The sequence below is a fragment of the Triticum urartu genome, chromosome 6A (assembly GCF_056163025.1).
Source record: "Triticum urartu cultivar PI428250 chromosome 6A, HENAU_Tu73, whole genome shotgun sequence".
In the NCBI taxonomy this organism is placed as follows: domain Eukaryota; kingdom Viridiplantae; phylum Streptophyta; class Magnoliopsida; order Poales; family Poaceae; genus Triticum; species Triticum urartu.
In genome coordinates this window covers 330,221,292-330,236,491 of record NC_141878.1, presented here as the reverse complement: position 1 = coordinate 330,236,491, position 15,200 = coordinate 330,221,292, and the positions used below count along the sequence as shown (strand labels likewise).

Below are 15,200 nucleotides of genomic sequence, written 5' to 3'. Positions count from 1 at the left end.
GTATCCTAGGAACCGAATTCCTTTGCAGAGCTCCATGTGCTTACCTTTGGGCTCCAGGGCCAAAACAAACATTTATTCTGGTTGGGGTTTGCTACTCTGTGTTGGGCTTTGTGGACAACCAAGAATAAATTTATCATTGAGCATCTCTTCTTTAACAAGCCCACTGACTGTCTATTTAAAATTGCATGTTCTTGCAGCAGTGGAGATCATTGACTAGGGTTGCCGATTGGGATGCTCTCAAGGTGTTGATCGAGAAAGTTCGAGCTTCTGCCGTCTCCCCCTCTCCGCAAAATCCTGATGGTCGGGCTCATTCCTAGATGCGCTTCTCGTTCCTGTTAGTTTGTTGCTTTTTTGGCATGCGTGCCGTGTCTGTGTTAGTCTGCGTGCCGAGGTTGTTGGCCTTGATGCTATGGTTTACTGTTTCGTTGGTTGCCTGCTCTGTTTCGTACCCTGCCTAATGGCTTTATCTATAAAATTGGACGTATGCTTTTTCTTTAAAAAAAATCCTGTATAGAATGGGAAGCAACCAGGAAAGCGTCATTGCCATGAGGAACTACCTCCCACTTTAATGGAGTTATTAGGGACCGAAAGGCGCATCTAGTATATGCATAATTGTTGAAGCAATATGGCAATTCATATCATCATATTTATGGTATATCAGTAAATATTGACACATGACGGAAGGCGTCGACGGGAATACATTCCTAGACCTACGAACACAGTATATACGATCATCCAAGGAACTCTGCCACGTCATCCAGCGACTTCAGGGTCTTCTCATAGTAGAGGTACGACTCGTACACCTTGGGAGTCCGCACAAACCGGTCGAACTGCACGGCAACTTCATCAGAATGAAATACAGTATCTATCCAGAAAAATAACAAATAAACTGTTGCGCAGAAGTTCAACGTCAAGAAAAAAAATGTTCTAACCTCGGTCATATTGTCGACGAGCTCGTTAGCGACGAGGACGTACTCGGGGCGGCGCGGCTCGGGGACACCGGCCATGGCGGTGGTGAGGTCGAGGTCGAGGTACTTGGACTTGAGCCGCACGTAGAACAGTACGTACTTCCACGACATGGTCTCCAGCATTGGCCGAAGCGTCCGCATTCCCTCCGCCGTTTGCCGGATGCGCGCCGCGGCCTCCTCCGTGGTCAGCCCGGGCTCGAAGAACCTCTCTCTGACGTAGGACCTCGTGCCCCACCTCGGCACGGTTCCCGGGGGCGCCGGTGCCCGCAACGCGGCCGCCTCCGCGGCCATGGCTGGGGGCGGCGCCGCGGGTCGCCGGGCAGAAAGTGCCGCCGTTGCGACCATTGCAGTTGACGCGGCGACTGCGAGCCGGCGCGTGGAGGACTGCTTCAAGTGGGCGCGCTTGTCGGCGCCATCCGGAGACGACGGCGGGCGACGGTTCGACGGGGACGGAGAAGCCGAGGACGATGTGGTAGTGCTGGAGCACAGGATGAGGTGCTTGACAAGGGTGGCCATTGCGGGCGAAGCTCAGTTAGTGGAGTGGAGTATGTCCGAACGAGGGTGAGGTTCTGTTGGTGTCCAGGTCCAGGAGATTATTTTCTTGAGGTTGGAGGAAAGGGTGTGGCTGTGTGAGTCGAATGGTAGGGATAATATCTACTTTGTTTTCTATAGGGCCGTTGAGAGCGACCTGAATTTTTGGGACATGGTGCCATGTGAGGATGAAATCTCGACAGTTCATGCATGCTGTGAGATTAGCACTTAATATAGTGATTAAATGAATACATGAACGTCATAGTAGGTAATTCAGCAAATATGTGTATATTAGTTCGTAGCTGGGCATCTTAAATGAATTGGATAGTACGACCAAACCTTTACTCATTAACTTCTCTTTGTTGCTGGGTTGGGGAGAGGCAGCATCTTGATGTGACCATTTAAGATGGCTGGTGTGAAATGCCGGTGAGGTCTAACATGATTATGATGAAATTTTACTTTTGTTATGTTAGAGTGTTTTAATTTGATGCATGTTTTCTTTTCTGTGACACGCATTGTTAGTATTCACTTAACCACTTGCTCATCAGTGGTATGATTTTTATAAATTTGCATTGAAATATGAATTGCAAGTTGAATGAGAAAAATAATTTCATGTTATTTTTTTGACTCTTCAAGATTTGTAAGAAAATGAATTTCGAAGAACATTAACTAAGACATATGTTTTTTTGAAATATATTTTTGAAAATGTTTCAAAATAGATATTTTTTAATAGGCTGTCAATGAAATTATGTTACGAAAATTACCATTCCGACTTAAAAATGCTTAAGCAATCCATTTCATACAAGTTTTTATGCTAATCCAACTATAAAGTTCATCTGAGATGTTTATTGTTTTATAATATTGATGCTACGGTCTGTGTCAAGCATTAAGGAGGGTGCATGCATTTTCAATGCACTGGCAGAATATTAATTCACCAATAGCATGCATCTGCATCATTTAATCGGTAGAGTTTCACCATACAATGTTCTGTTGTCTGTTATCCCAATCAAGGTAGGCTAGGGAAGCAGTAAATAACAACAGTTTAAGTGCAAGTGCAGTGTCTGAGCTGCTTCCTGTTTTGTTCCAGGCCAGCTATTCTATGTACACACTAGGTTCGGGTACATGTATGAAATGAATCTTGTCCTGTTGCCTTGGATCATGAGGTAGAACAAACTAGTCTATCCTCACCATACTCAGTGCAGGTGGATAAGAACCATGCACAGTGCCCCAAAGTTGCCCAAACAAAAGAGAATGGCTAAGGGGAAGAGGAAGATGATGAAATGAGTGGGGAGGAGCTATGAGCTGGGCAGGTGGATTTGCAGGGTGTGGGTACAGGGTGACGTTGGCTCACAACAGGTAGCCATTGTAATTGATGAGCGATTCAATGTGTCGAACTTTATTGCATGCGACTGAACTGTGGGACATATGATTGCGATGGCATAGCTAATACATAAACTATAACACACTGATACACTGCCGACAAATCAATATACAAGCTTGTTGTATAATAAGTGCACGAATCACTTGGGAGCGAACGGTGTCGATTTCCTCCTCGCGTGGCATTATGTTCACTTGTGATTTATCGCATTTTCGACCCTCTTCATTAGTTGATGAAGTTTCTTTTATGGGTTCTTTGCATTGTTTAGTTTGCAATTATCCATTGTCTCCTTGGATTTGGATACTTTTACCATTTCCGATCCTCTTCGTCAGTTGATGAAGTTTTTTAGGGGGTTCTTTGCATTGCTTTAGTTTGTAGTTGCATCAGAAGCGACGCGGATTTTTGGGACATGGTTCCACGCGAGGAGCATATTCATTTTGTATGTTTGAGCTTTGAGATCTGTATTTAATATAGCGTTATTTTCAATATGTGACAGACATGGGCTATACGGCTGTGAATACAAATGTAAATACTAAGTCTCATGGTCCCTGGCTCATCATGGCTAACAAATGCGTGCAATGTGTTCATTACGTTGCAGACTTGTATCAATGCGTGCACACCACTGTGATGGCCTGACTTATTGGGATGATAGACTACTCATATCAATAAGGAATTCCTTCTTTTCCGGGAGCCCATTCGGACAGAACTCCAAAGTTAAGCGTGCTCAGCTTGGAGTAGTGGCACGATGGGTGACCGACCGGGAAGTTGCTCCCGGGTGCGCACGAGTGAGGACAAAGTGCGCAGAAAAGACTAGTATTGATCTGTGGGGCCAGTCTAGATCCCGCTAGGAGTAACGACCACCGGCGGGTGTGTCTGGGGCGTTACAAGTTGGTATCAGAGCCGACCCTCGCGGTTACACAGATGGTTGCAGACAGATACACGGTCATGTTGTTCATGACATTTGTGACCCGTCGTGGCACACGGCATGACACATGTATCAGACTGGATGCACAGACGTATGTGCCAAGAGGGAACGTTCCTATGGCCCGACGAGGACGTCAGTTCCTCTGAGTGGGGGTGTATGTGATGGCCTGGCTTATTAGGGATGATAGACTACTCATATCAATAAGGAATTCCTTCTTTTCCGGGAGTCCATTCGGACAGAACTTCATACTTAAGCATGCTCAGCTTGGAGTAGTGGCAAGATGGGTGACCGACCGGGAAGTTGCTCTCGGGTGTGCACGAGTGAGGAAAAAGTGTGCAGAAAAGACTAATATTGATCTGTGAGGCCAGTCTAGATCCCCTTAGGAGCAACGACCACCGGCGGGTGTGTCCGGGGCGTTACATCGCCCATTTTATGGCACTTGTTTTATATGTCACTCATCAATAGGCAGATGAATAAATGAAATGCTGACATAACAAGCTTTATTCATAATGACCGTTCCAAGACAAACTGAATGGTATACTGTAATTAGCCTTGATTATTGGTACATAGCTAATAACTAGCGCATTGATTAAATAGACCTTTCATATGATTAGCCCGAATTTATCGACTAATACAATACTACTGTAATAGATAGAGCAGATTTGCAATCAACCAAAGCAGTGAAATAAAAACTCATTCACTCATATCGGTGAGACATCAATATTCTCTATAGGTCATGTACACATATTTTTACTTTGTAATAAATTCTTGCCTGATTTTTTTATTTAGTGGCGCACTGACTTTTTTCATGATTCGAGTTAACTAGTGTGAAGAATGATGTTCAACTGATTATTTTTGGGTAAGAAATCCATATATGTAAGGATTTTAGTTGTAAATTAGTAGTCTGAAACATGTGATGAAACTAAAATACTCCAAATTGAACTATGCTGGGTGGAGAGAGCTGGTGTGATTATGGCCGGTGTGTAGGCTTCCAATGTACTTAACACTTAGCAGTCTGTTGCTAATACACTGTACCCATAGAAGAAGAAGAAAAAATACTGTACCCACGTCTTTAACGCGGTGTTGCGAGAAAAAGGCTCGCCATGGCATCAAGTTCCAGCGACAGCGAAAGGTTAGATGTTCTTTCATATTCACTACTCTGGAGAGACCTTTCCTAGGCTGGTTGAGATCCTAGTACAAAACAGTAGCTTGCAATGACCACCACCTGATTAATAACATGTTTGTTTAGTTAAGCCAATGCATCATGACCTATTATTAGTTTGGTTGACAGCTTGGTGCAAATAGCTCTCTCGTGCCATGGAGCTATGTCTCACTGTCGTGTAATCAATTCTAATCTACGCGCCCATCGTTTCAATGCGTGATCCTGCCATGTCAGCCATTTATTGGGGCGCCGATGCAATACGAGAACTATACCAATTAGTGTATGCTGGCCAAAAAAGTTATACGACATTGATGTATTGGAGTAACACGAATCATGTGGAAAGAAGTGGTGATGATAACGACCTCACGTGGCTGCATGTCCACACGCGATTTATCGCGTTGAGAAAGACAAGTTGAGATGATGGCTAGAGATGCGTGCACTTCTTGTGGTTTGAGGTTCATAGGAGATATTCGACCATGATGCTACTCCCTCCATCCATATATATACATAGTCTAATGTGTTTTTGAGATTGTCTTTGACTATTGATAAGATTAATAGTATATGAGTTGTATAATGTTTTTTTTTAAGAGTAAGTCAAAAGAGATAGCATATTTTCGTAGAAGGCAGAATTTGATTACAAGACGACTACAACTCGCTTTAACAACAAATGCAGTACGAACTCCACAACATGGAATGTCCGAGGACAGCCACCGACAAGACAACTACAAAGCAAAAGGGCATGTCCTAGACTAATCACTAAGGCCGCGTCTCGACCGACACGGTCACCTCCGGAGAATAACAACTCCCACAGCAACTCCAATTGTCGTGGGGATTGACCACGGGTAGCCTCATCCATACCCCTTAGCATTTCAAGACATCGGGGCTAGCAACGCCCCTCACACCTTCTGGACTCGCGCCCGGCTTCTTGGGCCGGCTAGGCCCAAGCAGCCGGCTACCAGAAGACAGCGCATTGTTAGAAGGCGGCTTCAGGGGAGGCCGGCTCCTAGCAGACGGCCCCTCCTGCCGTCGGTGTATGCACTCAACCACTACGACAAGATGGGCATGGCTACAGGGCCACCCACTCCCCCCAAATCCTAGAGGAGTGTGGCTATAGTGCAAGCTGACCAAGCGGTCACCCACCTGCCAGGCGTGGAACTGTAGCCATGTGACCCATGACATGGCCCTCGTCAGCCAGGGTCATACTACAGGGAAAGGCAATCAATACAGCCCATAGGCGGTGGGCCCTACCTGTCCATGAGCTCCCAGAAGACGGCGCTCCCCAAGAAGGCGGCTTCGGGGGCGGGTCGGCCTCCATCAGCCGACCCTCCCCTCCGCTCGGAGTCTGCACTCAATTACTTCGATGTGACGGAGTATGGCTACAGTGTGCACTGATCTAGCGGCCACCAACCCGCCTGATGGCGGGATTGTAGCCATACGACTCCTGACGCGGCCTCCGTCATCAAGTACAAAGCTACAACAAAAGGCAATCAACATGGCCCGCCGCCTGCGGGCCCTACCTGTTGGTCAGATTCTCAGCAGCCGGCGGAGAACCCAGCGACCCTAGACACGGACGTTCTGGTCCTACACCCGGCCGTGTTACCATTGTACCCTGAGGAGTTGGCCTAGAAAAACCCCCAGGCCTCACCCATGCAAAGGGTTCAGCCCTCATTCCACCCACACACACCATAGCTAGGAGAAGCAAGGTAGCAGCTCTACCCTTCTTCCTCCTCTAGCCACACAGCTCAAGGAGCAACCTTGTAGCCACCATTTGATCATAGTCATCACACGGAGACCCCGCAGAGAAGGACTAAGAGTGTTATCTCTCCGGAGAGCCCTAAACCTGGGTACATCTTGTGTGCTCACTCCCGCCTCCAGGGCCCGACGACGTCCTCTTGGGCCCATCCATGATAAGCCACCCCCTGGCATCTGACGTGATATTACCACGACAGTTGGTGCCCACCGTGGGGCCTAGCGCAGCATAGGCCGGAGACACGTTCTAGACGGGAACCCTCTTCCTCTCTGGCGAGCACGTCACTGTCGGCCTGATCAACCAGCCCGGTGCGCCCGCTTGCGCTTGCACCAGCGCACCACCCAACGCGAGAGCAGCCTACCCCATGAGCTGCCTTGTCGATCTCTTTGGCAAGGTTAGCCTCTCTGATGAGCCCACCTCCGACGCAGAGGCCCTTCGCTCCATTGACCCCCTCTCTGAGCTCTTTGAGAAGCTCACCGTCTCCGACGCGGCCTCCACTGACGGGTTCCCAACCGACGTGGTGGTCATTGATGATCCGCTCCCTCCTGCATCCAGCGACGCCGACGCCGGCATCGTTGCAGAGGTGATGGTCACCGGCCACAGCCAGGACTCTAGCGGGGCTAGCCAGGACACATTGCGAGCGGCAATGCAGAGCCTGGCCACTCCCATCGCTGCCAACGCTGATGGAGCAGCGCTGGAGGAGATCCGTGTCAAGCTCCTTGACAATGCCAACAAGATGACAGCCATGAAGCGCCGCGCTGAGGCCAACCAGTGCGAGATCGACCGCATCATGGGCGGCATGCCGGCTGCTGGCGAGCCCAGCCGAGCCGGCGCCGTTCGGCAACGCGGCGCGGCCATAGCCAGTATGATGGGGGTTGGACACCCGACCTATGCCACCCCAACACAGAACCTGCACGCCGTCCAGACGGCGCAGAAGAACTCGAGCACCTAGAGCGCCTTCAGGAGCTCCTCGACACTGCAAAAATGCAGCAGGATGCGTGCAACCGCGTGGTGAAAGCCGTCAAGCAAGCTGAAAACCATCCCCCCACCCCCCGTGAGCATGGAGCGACCTCCTAGTCCCCAAGCGGCGGTTGCCGCGGCCAGCGGACCCGGAGCCGGCTGCTAGCCGCAGCTGGCGCACCCGCCTGACGATTTTCAAAAGCTGGCAAGTGTCTCCAAGGGAGGAGGACCGGCGCCAGCAGGATGACCGTCCGCCTCCCCCTCGCAGGGAGAGGTTGGCCTCTCTGGCGCCAGTAGACCATCTGACTCTGGGGGGGGGGGGGGGCTAGGCCCCTGTGAAGGAGTCGGCGAGAATGATGCTTGCCATCGGATCGAGTGGCTAGCTTGGTCCCTGGCAGTCAAGGAGGAGGACACGGTTGTCCAGGTCTGCTTCGGCTCCCGCATCCGTGACGAGCCCTTCGCCAAAGGGTTCTCGCTCCCCTGAGACACTCCCAAGTATACCAGCTCCTTGAAGCCGACGGACTGGCTGACCGACTATAGCATGGCAGTTAGCATAGCAAACGACAACAAGAGTGTTGCCGTGAAGTACGCTCTGCTCATTCTCCACAGCACGACCCGGACATGGCTGGACAACCTCAAACACTACAATGTCAACAACTGGTTGGACTTCGCCGACGACTTCGTCCGCAACTTCAGCAGCACCTACAAGCGCCCTCCAAGCCGCGCTAGCTCTCCATATGCGTTTAGGGCCCAACCGAGTCCACCCGCGACTACCTGACGCGTTGGGCCGAGCTGCGCAACTCCTACTAAGGGGTGCACGAGGTGCGGGCCATCGAGTACTTCACCGGTGGGTGCAGGGTGGGCACCCTGCTCAAGCACAAGCTTTTGTACGACGAGCCGACTTTATTGGACGAGCTTTTGGTAGTGGCGGACAAGTACGCCAGCGCCGACTCCTCCATGAAGTCGGAGATCCGGGTTGACGCGTTTGGGAAGGAGCTCCCGCTGGCTCCCCAAACGTCCGCTGGTGACTCCAAACAGTGCCAACAGCCAAACGACAACTGATAACCCACAAGTATAGGGGATCGCAATAGTTTTCGAGGGTAGAGTATTCAACCCAAATTTATAAATTCATCACAAGGGGAGCCAAAGAATATTTATAAGTATTAGCAATTGAGTTGTCAATTCAGTCACACCTGGAGGTTAATTATCTGCAGCAAGGTGATCAGTAGCACAGAAATATGATAGTTTTGATAGTAGTAGCAATAGCAATAGCAACGGTAACAATGATAGCAGTAGTTTTTTAGCAAGTGCAACAGTAATGATAGCAGTAGTAACTTAGCAGAAACAATATAAGATAACTCCGTAGGCATTGGATCGGTGATTGTTGGATGATATTCATCATGTGACAACCATAACCTAGGGCGATACGACACTAGCTCCAATTCATAAATATAATGTAGGCATGTATTCCGTAAATAGTCATACGTGCTTATGGAAAGAACTTGCATGCCATCTTTTGTCCTACCCTCCCGTGGTAGCGGGGTCCAATTGGAAACTAAGTGATATTAAGGTCTCCTTTTAGTAGAGAACTGCAACAAAGCATTAACACACAGTGAATACATGAACTCCTCAAACTACGGTCATCATCGGGAGTGGTCCCGACTATTGTCACTCCGGGGTTGCTGGATCATAACACGTAGTAGGCGACTATAACTTGGAAGATCGGTGTCGGGACCCCGATCATAAGCCACACCGATCTAGCATGTAACACATCATATCACTTTGCTGCCTCACACACGATATTCCCACGGGTGCCACCTTACCTGGCCCGGGAATGTTTGCGCCTTTTGGCTCACGTATATGATAGTGTCGCTAGCATCCATATGATAGAGAACCCAGGACGACATGACTAGTCGTGAATCCAAAGTGGCACTAACTTATAGGGACAGGCATACATGACTCAGCAACGAACGTGTCGGTCATCAGCGAGTGAATCTGGGCTGTAGCAACTGGGCTAACAGGACTCCGGAGAATCCGGGCTGTAGCAGGCTAACATGACTCCGGTAGACACCGCGTGACATTTCCCCAAAGGGACAGACACATGAACGAAGAAGGACACATGCCGGCCAGCCTAAGTGTTCCGGAGCAGTAGCAAGCTACCATGGCTCAGTGGAAGCACTAGGAGACATTTCCCGGTAAGAGAGGCTACCAAGGATAAACAACTAGGTTGTCGGATCCCACACATACCAAGCATTTCAATCATACACACAATATGCTCGATATGTGCAAATACAACATGGCATCACAACAAAACTCTACAACTCAAAGTATTTATTCATTAGGCTCCGAGGAGCCAAGTATTACAAACCTGGGTCTCATGACCCAACATACAGAGCACACAAGCAACAAGCAGAAGCATAAACATGTCTGAGTACAGACAACTACAAATGAAAAAGGCTGAGAAGCCTGACTATCTACAAGACCCTCCCAAGGGTACAAGATCGTAGCTGAGGTAACAAGCTAAACGTCAAAGTCCACACAGAACTACTAGTGAGATTGGAGTCTCTTTGCAAAAACATAAAATAAGCAAACATGAGTATAAATGTACCCAGCAAGACTTACATCAGAACTAGCTACATATGCATCAGTATCAACAAAGGGGGTGGTGGAGTTTAACTGCAGCAAGCCAGCTTTGACTCGGTGGCTATCCTGAACTACGACTGCAAGTAACTCTTTTGAGGTGGAGCACACGAGACAACATATTCACCAATCAACACACCACTATGGATCCGCTCCCGTCTCCCTACGAGAACGCCATCCACAACAGTCACGCTTATCTTGCGCATTTTAGAGTATCCACTTTCACTTGTCCATGAACTATATAGGCAACCCGGAAGTCCTTACCACGGATGCGGCTATTCGAATAGATGATGTTAACCCTGCAGGTGTGTACTTCTTCACACACGCTCTCACCACTTATCGCCGTTTACACGACATGTACTCAACAACCTTCAAGCGGAAGCCCAGCGAGGGTGTTGTCCATGACCTGACTAACCACATAAGTCTCTAGTCCAGGTTTATCGCCTATTCGGGTTCCATACGCAAGGAAATCCGGCCGGGGTGTCCTCAACGTCCCCAAACGATGTGTACAGGGTTCTCGGGTCACCAAACGGGCGACTCAGTACACCGGGCCATGTGCCTACCGCATCACAACCCACCCCTCGGGTCAGCGCTACGCACGGCCTCCAGCATACTACAAACACCAGAAACTAGTTGCAACTCCTAGACAGAGATCAAGATGATTAATAAGTCAAGAGGGGCACTTAAGCATTCCAATGCGTGGTAGCAGTTGTTCATGGATCACAAACACAGAACTCAGTTCCCGAGGACGGTTTCAATGAGACAACCCACCATGTACTCCTACATGGCCTCTCACCGCTACCTTTACCAAATCATGTTCACACACTTCGCTCACACACAGTAGGACATGTTTTTCACCATTCCAATTCATCCCCGATGAATCAGACCTGACTCAACTCTAAGAAGTAGCAGGCATGACAACAAGCATGAATGAGTAGGTACGTGAGGGATCAAACAACTCCTACTCATGCTAGTGGGTTACATCTATTTACTGTGGCAATAACAGGTCATGCAGAGGAAAGGGGTTCAACTACCATAGCATGTAATAGTTGAATCGTTGTTGTCCTAATACAGTAAAAGAGAGTACAAGCGAGAGAGTGGGATTGTATCGGCATGAACAAGGGGCTTTGCTTGCCTGGCAGTTCTGAAGATAGTATAACTCTTCATCGGTGTCATCGAACTCATCATCGGAACACGTTTATTCAGAGGGAACAACCACCGACAACAGAGAAGGAACACAATCAATGCAACGCAACAATTATGATGCATGATAATGACATGGCAATATGCTTTGATTTGAGCTAATGCATCTAGCAACAGGTTAAATGCAGTTGGTTTGAACCCTAGGTTCAAATTCAATCTCCATATGTTAATATTCAAATGTCATTCATTTGATTTGTCCTAAACAGTGGTCATAAGTTGTTCTAGCATGCATGGAAATGGTACAGATGGATAGATTGGGTTTTTCTGATAATTCTCATATATAAATTATTTCTTTTGGAGTTACAGTTTAATTACTATCATTTTTAGAAGTTTTAGGTATTTTTTGAAATTCATAAATCATTTCTGATTTATTAAATATCCAGAAAACATTTATGACGCCAGCATTGCATCAACATGATGTCAGCAAGTCAACTGGGCGGCCAGGGTCAAACCTGACGCGTGGGACCATAAGTTAGTGTCTTAACTAATTAACAGTATTAATTAATGCTAACTTAAAACATAATATAAGGTTAGTCAGGGGCTGGCCCCACATGTCAGTGACACAGGGGGAGTCAAACCCCTGGTTAAAAGTTCAAACGCGTCGGCGTTGAGCCGCCGGTGAAGCCAGACGCGGCGACGAGCTACGAAAACGCTGCTCAGGGCGCCATTCGCCGCGCGGTTTGCTCCTACGCGCTCCTGGGAGTGAGCCGCATCGGCTGGTGGTGGTGGCTGAGCTCGAGATGGCCGGGAACGGCGCCAGCGACGACCACCATGGCGACCGGAGCTCGGGTGACGACGGATTCACCGCTACGGTGTGCAAATGGATGAAAAGAAGATCTAGCGAGGCTCTAAGTGGCGCTGCGGAGCATTTGGACGAACTGGCATGACCAAATGGTCGCCGGACCTACGCCGGCGACAAGCTCGGGCGGTGGTGGTTCTCGGTCTTGATGAAAGCGATGGCTAGAGCTCTAATTAGAGCATGGGAGTAGGGGGAAACGAAACAGGGGCTCACAGCGGGTCGACAGCGTTCTCAGGTGGCCCGGGGAAGCACATATGGTGATGTATGGTCGGCGGTGATATCAGACGACCGAGGAGCAAGACGACGGCGTTGAGGATGAAACGGAGCTCCTGGCGGTGCGTGACTCGGTGGAGAGGACGAGGACGTCGTGGCGGAGCTTGGTGACAGGTCGGAGAGGCTCGAGGGTGGCTGTGGCACGACTATGGTGGCGACTAGCTCAGGCGTGCGTCGGCCATGGCATGTAGAGGTGAGGAAGAGAGAGAGAACGATAGAGAGGGAGGGTTCGATCCGGACGGCACCGCGAAGAGGGCTCGCGGTGTTGCGCTGGCGGGGAGGCAGGTAAGAAGGTGGAGGCGTGGCACGCTTGGGCGTGTGCACGCTTTGTGCTGCCTCTGCCTACTGGCTGAGGAGGAAGATGACTGGCAGGAGGGCCAGGTGGGCTGGGCCAGCAGGTACAGTAGTGGGCCGCCAGGTTAGTTCCGTCTTTCCCCATTTCTGTTATTGTTTTTAATTTGGTTTACTAACCAAATTATTTTTGCAGCTTCTGGAAACTTTTGTGGATGCAATATGGTTTATCCCAGAGCTCCACAAAATGTTTCAGAAGTATTGGAGCAATAAAAGTATTTATAGGATTTATCTGCTCCAACCAAAATACAATATGAGTTAATTCAAAAAATCCATAAATGGCCAAGAAATATTCTCATCATTTTTGGCAGAGGTTTTCACCTTTATCATAAATCATGAACATTTTCAAAGGTATTTTGGGCTCATTGAAAAGATTTAAACTTGAACCTAGTAGAAATTATTAACTACTAGGGTTTGAACATCCCCAATTCCAATTCATTTGAATTTTAAACATGATGACATGATGATCAAGCAAAGACAACAGGGCTGACCTAGGGCTGTGACAATCGGATCTAGAACATGGATATGATGGTGATAACATAAACGGCTTAGATCTGAAATCATGGCACCCGGGCTCAAAGTGACAAGCATTAAGCATGGCAAATTCCTAGCAACATCAACCTCAGAACATAGTGGATACTAGGGATCAAGCCCTAAAAAAACTAACTAGATTACATGATGAATCTCATCCAACTCCTCACCGACCAGCGAGCCTACGAAAGAATTACTCACTCCTGGTGGGGAGCATCATGGACTTGGCGATGGAGAAGGGTTGGTGATGACGAAGAACGAAGATCCCCCTCTCCGGAGCCCCAAATAGACTCCAGATTTAGCCTCCCAATGAAGAACAGGAGGTGACGGCGTCTCCCTCTCGTGGATCACGATTATTCTTTCTCCTTATTTTTTCTAGAAAAATAGGATTTTATAGCATTGGTTTGAGTGTCTGCGGGGCCACCAGGTGGGGACAACCCACCTGGGCGTGCCTGGGGGGGGGGGGCAGGCGCGCCCTGGTGGGTTGTTCCCACCCTGGTGCCCCCCTCAGGTGGCTCTCGGCTCTAGAAATTCTCTTTTATTGTATTAAAAATCCTCGCAAAGTTTCATTCCATTTCGAGAACTTTTATTTCTGCACAAAAACATCTCCATGGTAGTTCTGCTGAAAACAGCGTCAGTCCCGGGTTAGTTTCATTCAAATCTTGCAAATTAGAGTCCAAAACAAGAGGAAACACGTTAGGAAAAGTAGATACGTTAGAGACGTATCAACAACAAGCGCAAGGCCCATCAGCTGGCTACCAACAACCGACAACGGGCCACTGTCGAGGATCAACAGTCGGCGGGGCAACCTGGCCCGAAGCGCCAAAAGCACGACAAGGGGGCCTGGCTGCAGGCCCTCAATGCCCCATGCAAGTTTCGCAGCAGGGCGAAGCCGTCCAACCACACCACTCGCAAGTGCAACTTGCTCGCCCGAATCGCCATGGGTGAGGGCTGGCCGCCTCCTCCAACAGGCCCGACAGCTCCGACTACTCAATAGTCGATGCCTTGCCCAGTCGGCATGCTCCAAGACGAGTTCCCCGATGCCAACGCCACCTATGTTGTCTTCACAAGTGAAGCCGACTATAACGCCCTCGATGCGGCTATATCTCCCACGTGTCGAAGCACGACTTAGAGGCATAACCGCATTGAAAGTAATGTCGCAAGTGAGGTAATCTTCACACAACCCATGTAATATAATAAGGGAAAGAGATACATAGTTGGCTTACAATCGCCACTTCACACAATTACATGAATAAAATATTACATCATCCAGATACAATCAAGGTCCGACTACGGAACCAAAATAAAAGAAGAACCCCAAATGCGACAAGGTCCCCGATCGACCCCAACTGGGCACCACTACTGATCAACTGGAAGCGGAACAACATAAAGGACAAGATCTTCATCGAGCTCCTCCTTGAGCTTGGTTGCGTCATCTGCACGGACTCATCGGCACCTGCAAGCTGGTTTTTGGAAGTATCTGTGAGCCACAGGGACTCAGCAATCTCGCACCCTCGCGATCAAGACTATTTAAGCTTATGGGTAAGGTAAAGGTATGAGGTGGAGCTGCAGCAAGCGACTAGCATATATGGTGGCTAACATACGCAAATGAGAGCGAGAAGAGAAGGCAAAGCACGGTCGATAAAAGTATGATCAAGAAGTGATCCTAAAACAACCTACGTCAAGCATAACTCCAACACCGTGTTCACTTCCCGGACTCCGCCGGAAA

At 48.8% G+C, this 15,200-nt stretch overlaps 1 protein-coding gene across 1 annotated transcript; it reads right to left on the bottom strand.

Moving 5' to 3' along the window:
* Positions 1-612: 612 nt before the first annotated feature.
* Positions 613-1,590, bottom strand: PNSL2 (PsbQ-like 2). Its single transcript, XM_048678568.2, has 2 exons — positions 933-1,590; positions 613-830 (listed from the first exon to the last, which is right to left on the bottom strand). The coding sequence occupies exons 1-2, from the start codon at positions 1,482-1,484 to the stop codon at positions 732-734; spliced, it is 651 nt and encodes a 216-aa protein (XP_048534525.2). The 5' UTR covers positions 1,485-1,590; the 3' UTR covers positions 613-731.
* Between the last annotated feature and the right edge of the window lie 13,610 nt (positions 1,591-15,200).